At 39.3% G+C, this 20447-nt stretch overlaps 1 protein-coding gene across 1 annotated transcript; it reads left to right on the top strand.

The window, feature by feature from the left end:
• The first annotated feature begins 4624 nt into the window (after window positions 1–4624).
• prkaa1 (protein kinase, AMP-activated, alpha 1 catalytic subunit) lies at window positions 4625–20319 on the top strand. Its single transcript, XM_034122655.1, is given in 10 exon segments — window positions 4625–4834; window positions 7261–7402; window positions 13447–13540; window positions 13862–14006; window positions 14579–14666; window positions 14788–15012; window positions 15142–15661; window positions 15818–15869; window positions 15872–15943; window positions 17463–20319. Coding segments are annotated over 10 exon segments (1719 nt in total). The 5' UTR covers window positions 4625–4737; the 3' UTR covers window positions 17747–20319.
• The last annotated feature ends 128 nt before the right edge of the window (window positions 20320–20447 follow it).

Raw genomic sequence — 20447 nt, 5'->3', positions numbered from 1 at the left:
CCTGTTAAGTTCTGAATTGTTTTTGAGTTTGTCTAAAAAGACAGGTTTTGTTAAATGGGCAAACATGAGTGTCTCAATTGTGGTTAAATATAGTTTTAAATTCACTAGTAAACATCAGTGATTTTCAGAACCGTTGTCACTTTTGTGTTTGTATGAGGAGATGATATTCTACATTCAGAGGGAGATTAATGTATTCACGCTATTTGCTGCAGCCTCTAATCTTGCATATAAAAGAATTATATTAAAATATATATATATCTTTAAAATATTAAAGACCTTAACTCACAAATAACTCCAGTCATAAAGACTGGCTGACCATGAGCTTACATACAAACTCCATGCAACACATGCTTGGCTATTGGTGCAGGTAAATGTATGAATGCATTATCAAAACTGCATAAACATCCACCAATTTATCTAATGGCAGAATTATAGTGCGTGATTTTTGACCGACTGGTACATTTTGTAATAATGCTTTAATTCCATATATTTTGCTATCATTAACTCCATGTCACTTTATGTACATCTGTATGCACACCTCAGCAATAACATGTTTGAATGAAAAGTCACTAACTGCTAGTGCAAACACTCACTTGTATCTTCTGTAAAGGCCATTCATATTTATGCCATTATGAGAGCAGGTGCTTGAGGGTAGAATCGTGTTGGTAAGCAATAATGAAATTAGCATGCTTACTAGCGGGTCCAGTAGGATCAAAATAGAAACCTCTGCAATTAAAATGATAATCAATCTTTCATGCAATAAGCTGCCAGGACCTTCTGTGTGCACAGTGGAATACATAACAGAGGGACAGTGCTGCACATTCGTGTAAGGAAGGATAATATATCCAGCTAATTAATTACACTGAGCCCTGGACCAATGTAATCTACTGTGTTTGTATTAATATAATGTTTACATCTTTAGACAGGGTTTTTGAAAGGATGTCTAGTTACATGATTCTGCTGCATTGCTGCTACATCAGACCATTTCACTCCCTTTTCTCTCACATAATACTATTTTTATGTTTCTGTTCATCCTCAGTCAGTGTGCTTGAGCAGATGTTGCACAATTGTTTCTCACCATTGACCCACTTGCTGTTTTTATAGCTCTAGAACAATTGCCAGGTATGGCTGATCAAAGTACTCAAAAGGTGTGTCATTCTGTATTAATGCTCCTTTATGGTCTATGGCTGAGTGGAACCTGAAGGCAACACTGCAGGGCATTTTAGGACAGGACCTCCTCCTCCTCAGTATCTGCTCACATGAACAAACACTGCCATCTACTGTTGGCTCAGAGTCAGGACATGACTGAGATGTGTGACTGGTGATGAATGAAGATATGGAGAAAGAGATAAAGACTACTTGAAAATGATTTATGAAAATTAGAAGCTACATTATCTCCATTAGTAACACAAACTGCCTGAATTGAATAATAAAGATATTATTTTATGAACTAGGAGTGATAAAGAAATCAAGCTTGAGCTGTGGGCCTCCAATAAGACCATCACCAGAAGAATATTACAACACAATTATATACAGGTATAAAACAGTGGTAGATGTAAGGTGTAATTAGGCCTATTTCCCTCATATAAAGGTGCAGTCGAAAAAGTGGTTCAGAGAAATTGGGACACATTTATTTTAAAAGAGTGAAACAAATAAAACACAGCAGTGTAGTAGTAGTAGTAGTAGTAGTAGTAGTAGTAGTAGTAGTAGTAGTAGTAGTAGTAGTAGTAGTAGTAGTAGTAGTAGTAGTAATAGTAGACTACTAGTGTCCAGACAAATACAATAAAATAAAATATACCGTCTTGACTCAGATTGAGCCAAGACGTTTAACTTTTTTTAACAGAAATCTTGCTTAACAAACTGAAAGTGTGGAGTTTAAAGTAAGTATTATTTTTGGAAGTACTGAGACTTAAATGAAAGACACTATTGAGTTGCATTATGGGAACTGTAGGATTCAAGCGAGGTGTATGTGATAGGCTGTTTTGAGTTACTTGAAAACCTTTTTGAACTTGAACACCATATCTAACCTTTGACCTACTTCCTAAAGTAAATGCAAAAAAGAAAAAAACTCTGGATCGTCAAAGAACATCTTAAGCAACTCTTCTTTTCTCATCAAGAGCCGAGCACAACCCTGACATGGGAGGTTTGGGGGTTTTGTATGTATGGCTTCCTGACAAAAAAGGTTTACTACAACCAAAATCCTTTATTTTTATCTTAACCTGACCAAGTGTAGTTGTTACCTAAAACTAAGGAGATTTCTACCTAAAATCAGACTTCTTCCATGTGCCAACAAGCTCTATTTGAATCAGCAAGATAGAGAAGCAAGCACAATATATCGCCACTGAGAAGACTCTGGGTGATCACATCTGCAGGTTTTTTTGTATCTAAAGCTGTCAAAAAATATTTTATTGACAGACATTGATTGGCCGACACTTCCAAAGTTCCCACCTGATACATTGGAACAGAAACAGAATTAGATATGCATGCACTTTATTGTAGTGATGCTAAATGACTTCTTGTGTCCTCAAATGGGGAAGTCTAAAACGGTTTAATCTAATCAGTATTCTTAAATCAGAAAACATATAGAGAGAGCAAAGCGCACACACACACACACACACACACACACACACACACACACACACACACACACACACACACACACACACACACACACACACACACACACACACACACACATGTACACCAAGTGTCATTGAGCAGGACTTTGGTACTATGTTAATTCCTACTAAACCTCTCTGGGGAGCCATGGTTACTTTTCACCAGGCCAGACCTTCTTTAATAATTGCTCACTGACTGAGTGAAACATGTATTTTTCCAGCCTGTCCATTGTGTTTGAGAAAATAATTAGAATATTTACTGTTATTTAAGATATCCCTTAAAGTACAGTGCTTTGCTGTTCTTTCGGTGATGCTTTGTGGCTGTGTGGTCATATTATTACTGTCACTGATCACTGCTTTACATCCTAACAAGCTCATTGTTATTCACCATGTGTCTCACAGTCTTCCAGGCCATTAGATACAGTATTTGTGGCTTGGTTCAAACTCAAGATTCATTGAGACTCAACAGCAACGTTTAGCTGCCTTTGACTTTCTGGAGATGCACAGAACAAAAATAAGTGATATCTGTAGGATATCCAAGCAAACACAGGGAGTTCACATGTGTATTTTAAATAAAAAAGTAATACATTATGTAAAAAAAAAGTGAAATATAATCAACACTTAAATCAGACTTAAGTTACACCTGGAGTAAATTCACAAGCTACCCTGTAGTATACAAAGTAATTAAAACTAACTGCACCTTTACCAGCTTTGATAACACTTTAATGATCAATAATTATAAAGAATATCATATATATTATTCTGAGATGGACCAATCTGCACAATGAGAACTTTTACTTTTGTAACTCCTGTTGTGTTCATTCCCCCCCCCTTACTTTGGTGTTCAGGAGGCTGTGTCTCAGTGGTTAGTGTGCTGGACTTGGAATCAGGGAGTAGCATGTTCGAGTCCCACTGCAGTCAGCATGTCGTTGTGTCCCTGAGACACTTCACCCCAAATTGCTCCTGTGGGGATTGTCCACAGTACTGAATGTATGTAAGTCGCTTTGGATAAAAGCGTCTAACAAGTGACATGTAATGTGTTCGCGGTAAAATTTGACCGGTCCTGTGTTAACTGCTATTACATTAACACAAAAACCATTAATCATCACCAAATTTCATTTAACACCCTTTCAAACTGTAAATATTGTATCAGACTACTGGTATACATGAAAAACTGTAGTAAATATACAAAGAATAGACACTGAACGTATTGCGTGTGCCAGGTGTGATCCATGTTGGGGGATGGGCACATAAGAGCGGGAAATGTATTAAGTTGTTCTGTGTGTGTGTGTGTGTGCGTGAGTGTGTGTGTGTGTGTGTGTGTGTGTGTGTGTCATGTGTGATTCACATGGGGGGATGGGCACATAAGGGAGGGAAACACATCTAGTGTGTGTGTGTGTGTGTGTGTGTGTGTGTGTGTGTGTGTGTGTGTGTGTGTGTGTGTGTGTGTGTGTGTGTGTGTGTGTGTGTGTGTGTTACAAAGTTGACTAAATCATCAAAATTTCAATGAAGGTGGTGATCAGCATTTTTTTATGTTTAAATGTCTACTGTGAAGGATATCATAAAGCCTTAATGCAATCGAATGTAAAACAAAAAAGTTATTCATGAAAGTAGTAAATCGGTCAGATTGGACCCGAACACAACAGGAGGGTTAAGTTAGTATGTTGATCGTTTGTACTTTAACTTCAGAATACTTTTCTGGACTTTTACTTGTAACAGAGTATTCCTACACTCTGGTACTTCTACTTTAACTTAAGTATAATATCTATTTCTTCACCTCTGAATATTTAAAAATATGATTCTGGAATGGGCCATTCTGAGTACTTCTGGTAGCCTACTTTAAGTATATATTTGATGCTTAGTTATACGTTAGTACTTTTACTTGACTTAAAATATAAAACCATACAATTGTTAATATAGGCGTTTCAAATTGTTCAAGTTAGAACTTGAAGGCACCATACTACGCCGCCTACGCTGCTGACGAATCGCGCAGCAGCCGCGGCGCCGCCTCCCTCCGTGTGGAGCGCAGCCGCCGCTTGAGTAGAGAGACGCACACAGCGGAGTCCGGCCCATCTCTGCTCGCAGCTAGCTAACCCCGCAGCAAGGCCACTGCGGGAAGATGGCGACGGAAAAACAGAAAAATGAAGGAAGAGTTAAAATTGGACATTACATTCTCGGAGACACACTCGGAGTGGGGACGTTTGGAAAGGTTAAAGGTATGTCTGACGGTCCTGACGTCTGTGCGTCCTGCCAACTGAAAGATGTTGGCTGTTAGCTGTTAGCCGCTAATGTTAGCATGCTAGGAAAAGGCTGACTTGTCGCAACGCCAGAAACTAGCTAGCACACTTGTTGTCATCTTAGTTAGCTTAACTTGTGTGATAAACGTGGCGATTTATGGGGGCTTTAGCTGCAGTTGAAAGCATACAGCCACACAATGGAAGTTGTATGACATAAGTATTTTATTTAACAACATAATCAGTCAGCGGTGGTTGCGATGCGAGCTAGCCGGAGAGCCACAAGTCGCTTGTCAAGACCAAGACACCGGGAAGTAAACCCCCCCTGACTGCTGTTAGTTAATATGGCTGAGTGCCTATAAATGAGTACCATTTAGCTATGCTGATTCATGTCGTTTTTTTGTATTTCTTTTATACGTAATATGTTAAAGTTATGCAGTTCTGCAGTCAGTGCTGTAACTAAGTACATGTTCTAAAGTACTGTACTTAACTATCATTTTGGGGTACTTTGACTTTACTTGAGTATTTTTGCTACTTTGTACTTCTACCCCACTATAATTCAGAGTTAAATGGTATACTTTTACTCCACTACATTTATTTAATACATTTAGTTACTTTGCAGATTTGTATTAATAATGTGAAATATAATCAACACTTAAATAAGACATTAGTTCCACCTGGAGTAAATTCACAAGCTACCCTACAGTATACAAAGTCATTAAAACTAGCTGCACCTTTACCAGCTTTGATCACACTTTAATGCATCAATAATTATACTCGTAACATTTTATATATGCTATTCTGTAATAGACCAATCTGCATAATTAGTACTTATACTTGATTTAAGTATATTTTGATTCTAATACTTCTTTACTTTTACTTGAGTAACATTTTGATTGCAGGACTTTTACTTGTAACATATAGTATTCTTACACTCTGGTACTTGTACTTAAGTACAAGATCTGAGTACTTCTCCCACATGTTTTGATTATAATTATTGATGCATTAATGTGTTTATCAAAGCTGGTGAAGGTGAAGCTAGTTTGTATGACTTTGTATACTGCAGATTTACCTGAGGTGTAACTAAAGTCTGATTTAAGTGTTGATCATATTTCATATCATTCATCCAAATCTGCAAAAAAACCTAAGGTATTAAAAAAAAAAAACTATCGGAGTAAAAGTTATCGAAATTGTACTTAAGTAAAGTACTTGAGTAAATCTACTTGGTTACTTTACACCACTGCTTATGAGTTATATTTGCCATTCTAATTAAAGACAGATTCATGGGTTTTCTTTGGTTGGGGAGGGTGCAGTGCAAACCCTGCGACTTGTACGCCCAATGTTGTCACTCCAGAGGGCGGTACGGTTAGTCAATACATAGCTTTGCTTGTATCAACACTTATTGGTCTTGCATATCAATTGGACTTACTCAAATGTTCCATCTTAGAAGTGCCCCTGTAATGGACTGATGTGATAGATAAAAGGCTCTTCTAAAAAAAAACACTTCTGCAGGCTGCTTTCTGCTTCATCATGCAGTGCATTGCGTCTCCTAGGAACAATTGATTAAGCCATAATATACCCAAATGAAGTAAACCAGCCAGGCACTCTCACAACAAATCAGACACAACAACCACAAGCTTTTTCATTTTTCATTTTTCGTTTTACAGTCAGTTAAATCTCAGTGAGTCATCTCTGCACTAAGCGTCTTGTTGTTGTTAGAAAGAAGACCACAGTCTTTGGTCTTTGATTATGGTTTTGCTTACAGGAGACATTGTTAATAGTTTGCTTCCAGCACAACTGGTAAATCAATAACAGCTGTAAACTAACTCCCTCTTCTTCGCACAATCCCTTCAGATGTTATTTGGTTTTTCTGTATTTGTCTGTTGGATTGTTATTTTAAGATGTTTTAATAGTTCTTGGTCTTTAGAGATTTGTGTCAAACTTAAATATATTACCTATTACTTTATATGAATTAGGTAATGCAATCACAACAAAAAAAACACTTGGACTTGGAAGTTCCCCTCATCTTGGCATTTAAGTGACTTTTAGCTCATGGTTTTCATTTTCAGGCCCACAGCTTCATTTTGGGTAATTGTCTAATTCTCTCAGCCTCACCCCCAGATGCAACAGGCTGCTGCTCTGTGTATTCTGTGTAAAAAAAAAAAAAGCAACAGTTTGCAAAAACAACCATCATATCAACTTTATATAAGGCTATGATATATAATATGTCAATGTTGTTTTCACAGCTTGTGTCTGCCACACCCAAGTGGTACAATTACAAGTTACTGCAGGTCTAAAAAATCTTGCATTGTTCTATAACGATGCTCCTTAAATTCTTAAATACTTTTATACGTCCTGGATTGTAATTGCATTTACTCATGTATGTTCATTTTGTTTTTATCCTGCAGTGGGTCAACATGAGCTGACCAAGCACCAAGTGGCGGTGAAGATCTTGAACAGGCAGAAGATTCGCAGTTTGGACGTGGTGGGAAAGATCCGCAGGGAGATCCAGAACCTCAAGCTTTTCAGGCATCCTCACATAATTAAACTGTAAGTCCTAGATTACACCCTGCTCGCTGCTCCATAATCCCCCTGCCGGTACATTAAAGCCACCCACTGAGCTATTTTCAGGCGTTACCCCCGCCCCCGGGGGCTAAAAACAACAATATTCACGAAACTGTGTCTCAGGGCTTCTTAACCGGTTGAGCCTCACGGACCCGTGGGCGGGGGCAAAAACGCAACATCTGCAAGAAACAGCGTCTGAGGGCTTCTTAACATTTAACAAACTATGTATGTGTCATACCCACCTAACGGGAAGAAACTCAGCTAACTGACAATACGAACCATTTTTACCGAAACAAAACACAAGTCTCACAAGAAGCGTCTAAATGAGCCCTGTGCGAAAACATGCCAGTGTTTTCTTTTGTTGCTAAACCTCTCTAAAAAGGTCAAATGTCACTTGTTTTGCATCAATCTTGATACAGGGTACTTATTATATGTTATAGTTTGGATTCCTAAAGCTTTTAGTTTACTATCCCATCATTCAAGGGTGGTTTTCACTATAAGTAATGTTGTTTTTTTTGCTATCATTTACATTTTTTTTACTATGTTCAATCTGAATTTACTTTAAAATTAAAATAAATCGATATTGATTCTGACTTTTCTACATCCCACTCACAGGTTTATCATTGCTTTGAGAAAAAAGATTATTAATTTACCCCTTTTAGAAGAGAAGTTAGTCATTTGTTCTGGGCATGTCATTTTCGAGCCTGAGACCTGAAAAACAGGCTCAGGGCTTAACAGGTTAACATTTAACAACCTATTAATGTGTCATACCTACTTAACGGGAAGAAACTCAGCTACCTGACGATATGAACCATTTTTACCTAAACAAAACACAACTCTAACGCCGAGCGTCTGAATTAGCACTAAGCGAAAGAGTGCTAACGCACTTAGCACATAACTCACGGTAGAAATATTTTATACTTCATCGGATCTGCACACACTAGATATCATATGAAAGCTGAGATTCCACAGATTCCAATGGTATAAGTATCATCACTGTGCGACCAAAACTCGCGGCAGCGAAGGCAAGCAAAGACAACACACAACTTCACTTTACGGGGCCAAAACGGCAAATACGTCTTACCTTTGCTGTTTTCTGATCAAAAGTTGTGTTCAATGGCATTAAAACGCATATAAATGCTGCTGAAGGTTAATCCAATGTCTCTGTGTCACTTTGAAATGATAACTGATAATCCATCATCATATTTATGGCAAAAAGCGTAGTTTTCATATAGAGTGTATGAGAGCTGTAACCCAGCTTCCGGTTTTGGGCATGCTGGCTGGTTATCATTCTCATTCACCAATGGTAATGTTTAGATGGATTTAGAAACTTCCCCTCGATTCTATTGGCTCTAACGGTTCAAAAGAGGTGTCAATCACCAAAATCGACCGATGGGTGCGTGCCAGAGATATGGCAAATACACCCAAATGTTTTTTTTCTTCTAAATCTCTCTAAAAATGTCAAATTTCAGTTGTTTTGCATCAATCTTGATAAAAGGTACTTATGATATGTATTTTAGTCTTCTATCCCATCATTCAAGGCTGGTTTTCACTATAAGTAATGTTTTTTTTTGGACGGAAACTATAATTTAAATTTCTTTATAATTCAATCTGAATTTTCTTTAAAATAAAAACATCTATATTGATTCTGACTTTTCTACATCCAACTCACAGGTGTATCATTGCTTTGAGAAAAAGGATTATTAATTTACCCCTTTTAGAATTGAAGATATAGTCATTTGTTCTGGGCATGTCATTTTCGAACCTGAAACCTGAAAAACAGGCTCAGGGCTTAACAGGTTAATGGAACAGGGTCTACTCACCCTTCAGTCCTAGGCTCAGTCTGCGTTATTGCATCCTCCCTGTTGACCTTTCATTTTAATATAAAAATTGCTTTATCATTGTTTTTCATCTAACTTGCTGAGAGATCAATTACACTCAAATGTAATATTCACTGAGGGTGCATTCACGTATTTACAGAACCCATAGGTCTGTATTGAGCATTGTAATACAGCAGGAAATAATAATTAACTCCAACGCAGGTGTATATCTTTTATCTGATTGTTTAAAAAAAGCTCAGGCACTGCTGACAACATCTACATGTGTTGATGCAGATTGATACATGACTGCGTGATGTTCATGTTTCTTTCCAGGCCATCTCACTGACTGCATGATTTTGAATGAGTCATTGTTTAACCTCACATGTCCAAACTGACTGTGACAGTATTTAGCGGCCGGCTCATTACACTGTTAGTCATGTAATGCACATGTGCGTCAAGCATGTATTGTAAGCACATCAAGCCTGCAGTAAACACTGTTCATTTGGAAACAGGAAGATGCTCTGTTGAGGTTACACTGCTGCTGAAAGAGACACTAATCAAAATATAAACATAGACAGTTGCAGAGGTACTTCATCATACTAGGTATTTGAATGTCCAAACAAGCAGCAGAGGACCAAGGCCAAAGCTACAGGGTTGTCAAAACGACCATGAGATGCGTCTTATTGCCTGAAATACCATGTCCTGCATGCACAAGAATGTCAACGCCATTGAGAGAAAGAGAAAGGGGAGATCACATCTTTAACAAACACTCAGGCAGAGGGCATGGCGTTGCCTGTCTAGAGTGAATAATGTCAAGTGAGGGCAAGTGAAGCAATACAACACATTACAGCTTCATTTGGTTCACAGGATGTAGTGATTGTGAATGATTAGATGAGCAGTTAGTCAACATCTGTCACATCTGCTAAGTTGCATTTCTTGTTGGCTGTACCACAATCCTTATTGTCTTAACCTTTACACGGACAATGTACTGATTGGAGATTACACATGAGACAGACACTCTTATACTCAAATATCTAACACTGTCACCTTGTCATGACTTTGATTTAAGTCGTTTTAAAACATCTCTATTCAGAGCTACAGGGATTACAATGCTGCTGACAGAAATTTCAGCTTTTAGCTTACTCTGCTGCTTGATGTTGACTATGAAAATCACAGGCCTCTTAGCCAGTGTAGTGTAAATAGAGAAAGGTATGATGGGTGCCATTGTTGATTCTGAGGTGCAAGAATTTCTAGCTAATCCCTGCACTGAAAGGATTGGTTGCTGTCCAATAACACATTCTTCAGTCACTTGATCAAGTTTTAACTAATGCTGCTGCAATACAAGTTATCTGAAATACTCTAGTCTAGAGGGTTGATGCTGTACTTCATACCTTGCAGCCTAGATCAAACCACAGATGTGCTGAGTCATGGATGATTTAAATAGTGGTATATGTAGTAAACATATATGGATGTTTGTGTTCTTTTGGTTTCACGCCAGACGTGATAGACATGTCAATACGCCCATTCGTTTGGCATGAATTCTCCGGACAATAACACTGACTGTGTAGAAGGTAGTTGGCAGGGTTAAGTCTTTTGAATATATTTGAATTCTTATTTATAGCTCTACAGGGTAATTACTGGATGCTTTCTGTATTGCAGTACATGTGTAAAAAGGCCTTTGGGGTGCTTTCACTCCTGATGTTTGTTTCATGGGGCCCAGTGAAGACAAGCATGAGACGGTGCAATGAAACGGGCTCATTAACCTGTTAAGCCCGAGAGACCCCGGTACCGGGGCACTGCCGCAACATCTTGCAGGAAACAGTGTCTGAGGACATGTTCATTTAATAAAACTATGAATGTTTTATATCCATGTAACGGGAAGAAACTCATCTAACTGATCATTTTTATTTATTTTTCAAAAGAAAACCCACATTGCTAACACTGAGCCTCTGAATTAGCAACGAGCGAAAAATGCTAACACCTTACTGCACCGAAAATCACTCACAAAACCTTATTTATCTCTTCTCTACATCCAACACATCGTTTCACATCGTGAGGTGACACAGAATCGATGGACACCCACATTATCACTGAATTATACGAAATGGCGACGTTATAAGCAAAAACGGACATCAAAACAGGTGACGCTAGGTAGCTAAAAATGCTAACATTTTTACCTTGGCTCTGTAGTCTCTCCAAAGTGGTCTTCAATGGCATTAAAACGATAAAAACGCTGCTGAAGTTAATCCATAGGTTAATCTAATGTGTCTGTGTCCCTTTGAAATGATTTCTGATAATCCATAAGCATAAAAACTGCTTTTCCGTTTCCAGATGTCAAAGCTAGAGATAGGTTCACTCTGATGCAATATTACATGCGCAAAGCCCCCACCGTTTTGTTTCACAATGAGTGTGTGTGGGGGACTCCCCCTTCGATTCTATTGACTCTAACGGTCAGAAAGAGGTGTCAACCATCAAAGTCGAGCAAGGGGGGCCAGAGATATGGAAAATCCACCCAAATGACCCCAGAAGTGGTTTCTTTTTGCTAAATCTCTCTAAAAAGGTCAAATATCACTTGTTTTGCATCAATCTTGATACAGGGTACTTATTATATGTTGTACTTTGGATTCCTAAAGCTTTTAGTCTACCTTACCATCATCCAAGGGTAGTTTTCACTATAAGTACAAAATAATTTTTGGACGGACACTATAATTTACAGTTTTTTACTATGTCAAATCTGAATTTTCTTTAAAATAAAAAAACATCTATATTGATTCTGACTTTTCTACATCCAACTCACAGGTTTATCATTACTTTGAGAAAAAAGATTATTAATTTAACCCTTTTAGAAGGGAAGATATGGTCATTTGTTCTGGGAATGTCATTTTCGAGCCTGAGACCTGAAAAACAGGCTCAGGGCTTAACAGGTTAATGATATCATACTTCATTTAAAGGCATCTATTTTAGCCGAACTGCTGCATTGTCGTTTTACCTTAAAGTGGACCGATCATGCTATATTTGAACAATATATTGTAGGGCCATACCTATATAAAACATGTCTGTGAAGTTTATTTTTCAAAATACCAAACGGATCATGCCTCATTTCGCTCTATTTGCTCTTTTCCAGCCCTGTTTTTGCCGGGGCTGATTCTGTGACGTAGCTTTAATGCAAATGAGCTGCAGCTGACCACGCCCCCCTGCAGGAGAGGGGAGCGTGCTTTGAAATCAGCTGCTGGGCTGTCAGAAGAGGGGGAGAAAGAGATCTCCGTCCTCCGTGTTTCATTATTCATTTGTTTTAAAGCTCAATAAATAACAAAGAAGACCTTTAACCGGCACTTTTCAAATTTTGTCCAGAAGATTTAAACTTTAACGGACATGTTGACCGGCGAAAAAAAAATCTAACTGAAACTCTGCCGCATGGTCCCCTCGTTCCTTGGAAGAGGCGGAGAGGTGGGTGTTTGTTATCTGCTGGTGGACTACCGGAGAGAATTACAGTGCTTGCCTCGACGGGGAGGGATTGCATTGAATTAAAGCAGCAGGAGGCGCAAACGCTTGCCTCGGGGAGGGAGAAAAAGAGCCACAGCGGAGAATAAACAGAGGGGCAACCATGCGCGGGAAGTCTTCTTCGCTGCTTTTGTGGCCGACTACAGCGCCACTTACAGGCCTGGCATATGTACTACAGCGCTTTCGAGCGGCAATGGCCGGCCGTGGCCCAACCCCACATTCCCCTGATAGGTGGAGAGTTGGCCATATAGGCGGAGCTCCTCGTTCCTGACGTCAGAGAATTTTCAAATCTGTATCAGTCTGTATCAGATCCGTTGCAGCCCCGTTTTTAGAGATTTGGGTATGGCGGAAAAGAGAGAGGGTTGTGTTTTCTGACACTTGGTGAGTTCCCTGACACACCGGGGACACATATTCATGTATAAAAGATGTACAAAAGTGCATTTTGCATGATAGGTCCACTTTAAATAAACAAAAACACACACATGGGCCTAGATATACTTTGTGTTCATTTTGTTGAGACATAGAGAAATATTTCCTCTGGCCACTTTTCTTTTTCTCTCTCACTTATTTCACAGTTGCATACCAAATCAGGGACATTTATTTTTCATTTGTACAAATTATGAAGTAATAGCTATCTCAATTGGAGCAGTGTTAAATATGTAATTGTTTATGTCCCACAAGATTGTAATTTTGTGTTTCTGTCTGCAGGTATCAGGTTATCAGCACCCCGACTGATATCTTCATGGTGATGGAGTATGTCTCAGGAGGAGAGCTATTCGACTACATCTGCAAAAATGGAAAGGTAATACACCATGATACTGGAAAAAGTCTTAATGTCTGTTTTATGGATGTACCACATTTTCTTTCAGTCTTTCCATTTTCTCATATATAGCAGATGTTGTATATTTTATAATCAGTGAGGGTACCAGATCATAAAAGTGCGTTATGTACTTTTCAATGTTATTGCCAGCTTTTGGTACAGATACATCAACCTGTGAACCAAAAACCAACGGCGGCTGAAAAAAAAATCGAAGCCCGACAGGAAGTGCTGCTTAGTCAGCTGTGATGTGCCAACTGAGTCACAGAGAAGATCACACCTAATGGATAATTTCTGCTTTGACAGTTGGAGGAAAAGGAGAGCCGTCGACTGTTTCAGCAGATTATTTCAGCGGTAGACTACTGCCACAGACACATGGTGGTGCACCGGGACCTGAAGCCTGAAAATGTGCTGCTTGATGCACATATGAATGCCAAGATTGCAGACTTCGGTAAGTGAGTCTCATCCTAAACTCAGGTCTTCACAGGTGATTACGTTAATGTTCAATTTAGGACACACGAGTACAGGACTTTGTTCACTAACTCGAAATTAAATGCACAATAAAAAGGCTAGGGAGCAATGTTTTAATGAGCAGGTCCCCGTTTTGATCTGCATCATATGTAGAGATAAACCAATCTAATATGCCTTAATGCTATAACGGCCCGTCCACACGGCAGCGTGCGTTGAAGCTTCAACGCTTCTGCCCATTCACTTTGAATGGGGTGACGTCACGTTTCGCCGAACTGCATTGTGGGAGCGAAGCGTAGATTTGCTCGCAACGAAAGTTGAGCAATGTTCAACTTTTGAAGCTTCGGCGGAAGCGTCAGCCAATCGAATCATATGCCAGTACAAGCTCTAGCCAATCAAACCGCGTGCTTGTGTGTCCGGGGCGTGAGATTCATGTGATTGGTTGTTGGTCGAGTTTCAGCCCCCCCCCGCCGGCAGGCGACAACGCACGCCGCCGTGTGGACAGGCCGTAAGGCTGATACTGACCTTATTATAACATTGTATAACTCTGTGCAGGACTATCAAACATGATGTCAGATGGAGAATTCCTGCGAACGAGCTGTGGTTCTCCAAACTATGCTGCTCCTGAGGTCATCTCAGGAAGGTAATGTTTTCTATATGTCATTGGAAGGTGATATTGACTCAGGACTCAAACACTCTCTCCTACTATGTTGCTAAGAAGTTGCTTTCATGATCAAAAGATTGTTTATTTTTCTCGTCCTCAGGTTATATGCTGGTCCAGAGGTGGATATCTGGAGCAGTGGGGTCATTCTTTATGCCTTGTTGTGTGGGACGCTTCCCTTTGACGACGACCACGTGCCAACACTCTTTAAGAAGATTTGCGACGGGATCTTTTTTACCCCGCAGTATCTAAACCCTTCTGTAATAAGCCTCCTCAAACACATGCTGCAGGTGGACCCCATGAAAAGAGCCACCATCAGAGAGATCCGGTAAGCCTGACGTGATTTACTACAAATCAAACTATTTCTTAAACCACCTTATCTATATTAGTCCTATTTTCAGTGTAGCATTCACAGTATGTGCTGTGTTTCATACAACAAATATTGTGTCTTTCACAGAGATGATGATTGGTTCAAACAGGGCTTACCAAAGTACTTGTTCCCTGAGGACCCCTCCTACAGCAACAACATGATTGACGACGAAGCCCTGAAGGAGGTCTGTGAGAAGTTTGAGTGCACAGAGGAGGAGGTCCTCACCTGCATATACAGCCGCAACCATCAGGACCCCTTGGCCGTCGCCTACCACCTCATCATTGACAATCGTCGCATCATGAGTGAAGCCAAGGACTTCTACCTGGCGTCCAGCCCTCCGGACTCTTTTCTAGACGACCAGCTCCTGACCTCAACTGGTGCCACTGTGTCCGGCATTGTCAAGCCCCACCCCGAGCGAGTACCCTTCCTCTTGGCGGATACTCCCCCCAGGCCTCGCCACACTCTGGACGAATTGAACCCCCAGAAGTCCAAGCACCAGGGAGTAAGAAGGGCCAAGTGGCACCTGGGCATCCGCAGTCAGAGTCGACCCAACGACATCATGTCTGAAGTCTGCCGGGCCATGAAACAGCTGGATTATGAGTGGAAGGTAAGAAAAAAACTAAGAAAGAGGACAAAATAAACCTAAGAGAGTGCTTTAATTGTATCTTCACATTATTGTAAATAACTATTTGTCATATGAGACTTCCTTTTTTAAAAAGATTCATACAATCATTGTTTTATTCACCCTTCGTAACTCTTGCAGGTTGTGAATCCGTATTATCTACGTGTGAAAAGGAAGAATCCCATTACTGGGATGCAACCAAGATGAGCCTTCAACTCTACCAGGTGGACAGTAGAACCTACCTCCTCGATTTCCGTAGCATCGACGGTAAGTTACTAAACTATTTTCTCTCAGTTACTTTTCCTAAGATGTGAAGCTTTCTGTGTTTCATATTAAAGAAAAATTATCATAGCTTTGGAACTAAGAAAAAGTAGCTTTTTGTCTAAAAAGACAGTTCACCCAGAATCAAAACACATTTTCCTCTTACTTTGAGTTTTTAACATGTATTTTTGTGTTGTTTTAAGAACTGCAAAGGATTGCCATTGAGTCCCATAAAGTTTTAGAGAATGCAGACATTTATACGTCTGATACTTCCAATACTCCAATAACTTAGACCGAAACAATCTGAGACACTAAATAGCATGAATATACCTTATTTTTTACTTTTCATTAAACCTGTACTGTGAAAGATAGTTAAAGTAGAAACATGTGTTCTGGCGTTCCTGATTTCAGCTCCCTGTATCGAGGTAATGTTTACCTGGTTTCTGTCCTGTGGTATGCTGTGTCAGTGTACACTTTATCAATGATTTACTACGGGGTCGAGGGCTTCAGCCCAGTCAGTGTAGGTGTGCAGCGGTGCCTCAAAGGCAGAGATAAGAGTGTTGTTATGAGCAGTATCATCGTGGCACAGGCATGCTGTGTAAAGGGCATGAGACTACATTTTGGCTCCAAGCTGCAGCCAAATCAGCCAAAGAGTTAATGTTTAGCTGCAGCTGTAACTGATGGCTTTATGGAATTGAAGGCTGATTAGTTTCGACATTAGAATTAAAGCTTATGAAGCGCCTTAGTAACCGATTTGTTTCAGCGCATGCCACATTACTGCAACATGAATTCCAGCCGGGTCATAACCCTTCTCCCCCATGTCTCGAAAATGATAGAGGCCCATATTGTGCTTTTCCCTTTCCTGTAGTGTGTTATAGGTTGTTGTGCATGTAAATGGTCTGCAGAGGCTAAAATCCCTGTGTTCCCTCCAGAGGGAGTTTTGCTCCCACACATTCCCCCCCCCTGCCTTAAATGCCTCCTTTGTTTACTTCTGTGACATCACTATGTAACACGTGTGCATCTATTGCCTAGGGATCCAACACATAGTAGGTGATAGGCTAAGGGGCTGAATGTCTCAAAGCGGTTTGACGAATCACAACAGAGCCGGCCAGCTAACCAATCAGAGCAGACTGGCTCTGGTTTCAGACAGAGGGTGAAAAGAGGTGCTTACTGAACATTACAGCATGGAGACATGTCACAGTTAGAGGCACTAAATACTGATATACACCTGAAAATGATCATAATATATCCTCTTTAAATAAGGTAAAATAGCATAAAATAAAAGCTGTTTGCTCAATAAAGTCTCCCAACAGCCTACAACTATTTATACCTAATTGTTGCTTTCTAAAGCAGGAAAGATATTCAAAACATTAATATATTAAATGTGTAATATTTGAATACCTCAATTTGTTTAATATGTAACAAGGCCTGCAAGTACTGTGGGTAGATCTTCATATGGAATTAAATCAAATTGTTTTTTTTGTGTGGATTTAGTATAAAACATGTTTTGTCTTTTGTTATTCAGATGACATGATGGAGACCAAATCTGGATCTGCTACCCCTCTCCGATCTGGGTCTGTGGGCAACTGCCGCAGCACTCTAAAGAACGATGTAGAGGGGGCAGAAACTCCAACCACGTCTATCCCTGTGCCCCTCGCCAAGGCCGCAGAGAGCTCCTTAGCCTCATCGTTGACTTCATCCATCGACTCAACGGGAGGGGCGGACACCGCGATCGTCCCTCGACCGGGAAGCCACACCATCGAGTTCTTTGAGATGTGCGCGAATCTTATTAAACTACTTGCACGATAGCTTGCAAAACAATCGCTAGCCTTTTTTCCTCTCCGAGTGTCTTTATAGCAATAAGCATGCAACCGATTCATGGCTCAATTCATCCGGGCTGAGGATGAAGTGATTGTTCCATGGCACTGACGCAAGTTAGTGTTCCCTAAACTGAAGGGATGTATACTGAGCTGGCAGGGAATGTAAGGGGGTTATATGGAAAAGTGAAAGACGAGCTACTCTAAAGCTAGGACAGAACAACATTAAGGAGGGGGTTTTACAGTTTCCTGATCAATTTAAAAAGCAAATGTCCACATCCCAACTATACATATATACGCAGTTGATTACACTGAATTGTCTGTACTGTAGCCAGGGAGCACTGCTTTCCAGTACAGGGAACAAGATCAAGTTTTGGCCTGCAGAGAAGGAAGCCACACGTTGGGGGTGGGTGTTTTTAGGTGGCAGTCGTAAAAGGATGCAGGAGGCACTTTTGCACAAGTTTCTTAATTTTCCTGCTGCTCTTGTTTTTCTCTCGGTGGGGATCAGAGAGGTGGTGCAGATGTATGGGGGCTCTGCACTGGCTATAACAAGGGCTGTCATGCCCATCACATTCATTGGACTCTGAAGAAGTACAATGACCCCTTTATTTCTGTCTTGTGTCAGGGACTAAAGAATGCTTCATCAGATTTATGTTTGGTCTTTGGAGTTGTCAGAGACTAAATTGTCATGGTTTTGTCCTTGTTGTAAAAAATTGAATTTGTCTGTCCCCTACATTTTTATATATAAAGACGTGAATATATTTATCAGTGGACGGAGTATTGCTTCTATTGGACATGGATTTTTCGTTTTCTTTATTGCATCAAGATCCATTGCTGGATGGTATATATTTTCCTTTTTTACTGTCTGGTTTTTAAATCAATATCACAGCTCTGTTTCCTTCAATCACAACTATTCTGATACTTGATTGTCTTTCCATATAAATATAGCCTGCTTTTACCATTTAAGAGGTATTTTGCCATGACAGTCAAAATCTAGAAATATATCATTTTCAGTGTCTCATTAAAACGGCAAGTTGATTTTTGACTTTTTTTTGTTGTATTTTCTTTTTCTTATTTTAATTTAGATTCATAATTAGGATTTAAGTATGATTACTGAGTGAAATGCCTTTTGCCTACATCCAATTTGTAGATGCCAATCCATTACAAGTGTAGAGGCCTTGGGGCTCAATTTGAAAATGATATGTAGGAATTACATGCAGCGCATGACGATGTCTTATTGGCAGACAAGCAGTCATTTTTGCCCACATTCCCTTGGAAAAAAAGTTTACATATGAAACAGATTTGTGAGCTTGGATTTGTGAAGCCCTTCCTGGTAGATTGCATTTCGGATAGAAGAAAAAAAATATCACACAAGCATTTAGATCATAAATATGTGTGGGGGTGAATTATATTTGATACAAAAAAATGTCATACTACTCTTAAGCTCACAAAGTTTAAGATATGTATTTAATCACAAGTATGATGCATCTCCCTCCATTTCCTGTCCACTGTCTTAAAGTTTGCTGCGGTTTCTGTTGTTTGGCTGCCTTATTATTGTCAGTACTGTTAATCGGTTTTATGTCAGAAAAAGTTGGAATCCAGTGCTGGTCAGAATTATTGGCACTTTTTGCAATTTTAATGGTTGGAATCGACAACATATTTTGACAGTTTTCATTCACAATAACTTCATAGAAATTCACAGATTATTTTAAGTGTATGTTGTATCACAAAAAAAAGAAATAATTCACTATAAAACATAACAGAAAACATCTGATTGTTGTTGCCATATTACTTCAGTCCTCAGTTACTGCTACCATCTTTTAACTATGGTAGCGGGGAAATAGAAAACCAGTATACTGGTTTCTAATAATATCTTCATTTTTGTCTTAATTCAGCTAAACCAGGTTTTAAAGAACTTTGCATGTTCAAATTGTAATATCAGACACTTTTTTCAATAAATAAACGTTACATTATATCTGAGTTAAGAATTGTAAGCAATTGCTCTGTTTTCAGTGTTTAGCCCTCCAAAGCTTTAAAACCCTTACAATCTCATTTGTATAAACAATTTTACATTCAAGACCATAATGTAACAAAAATTGCCAAGAGTGGACAGTAATTGTGATGATCTTGTTTCTCCTGCTGTCCTGTGGGGCAGGTTTGGACTGAAATATTTAGTTGACATTTGACCTTTTATGTCTCAGTTTTAAGACTTTCTGATAAACAGTGATCATGGTAAATAAACCCATTATGTTTCTTGGGAAATAAAACTACAACATTTTAGTTTTATAGGGCAGTTGCAAGTTTTGACTACAAGACTTTTCATGAGTTTTGTAGGAAAGATGAATGTGTGAAAAGCTGTGACCTTTTTCAACACTTTATGGAGTTGTGTCCCAGTAGACTGTTATCAGATTAATTCTGTCAGTCTAATTGTTTGGACTGCTTCAAATAAATATTATTTTTGTTTGGTGTGTAAAGGGACCCTACCAGATTGACCAGTGTAAATCTGAATGGACAGTGTTGAAATCATTTGTATACACAACTTGCCTAATAAACTGCTAAATTGCACACAAATGTGTCTAGGTTTTTGCACTTAACTTTTTACACTAGAGTGTTACAACCACAGTCATCAAATAAACCGTTTTCTCAGTGAATGGAATGTTTAATTGCTCAGACTGCAAACAGGGAATGTCTTG

This window comes from Trematomus bernacchii, unplaced genomic scaffold (genome assembly GCF_902827165.1).
Source record: "Trematomus bernacchii unplaced genomic scaffold, fTreBer1.1, whole genome shotgun sequence".
NCBI lineage: Eukaryota > Metazoa > Chordata > Actinopteri > Perciformes > Nototheniidae > Trematomus > Trematomus bernacchii.
This window is presented reverse-complemented; position numbering and strand designations above follow the sequence as displayed.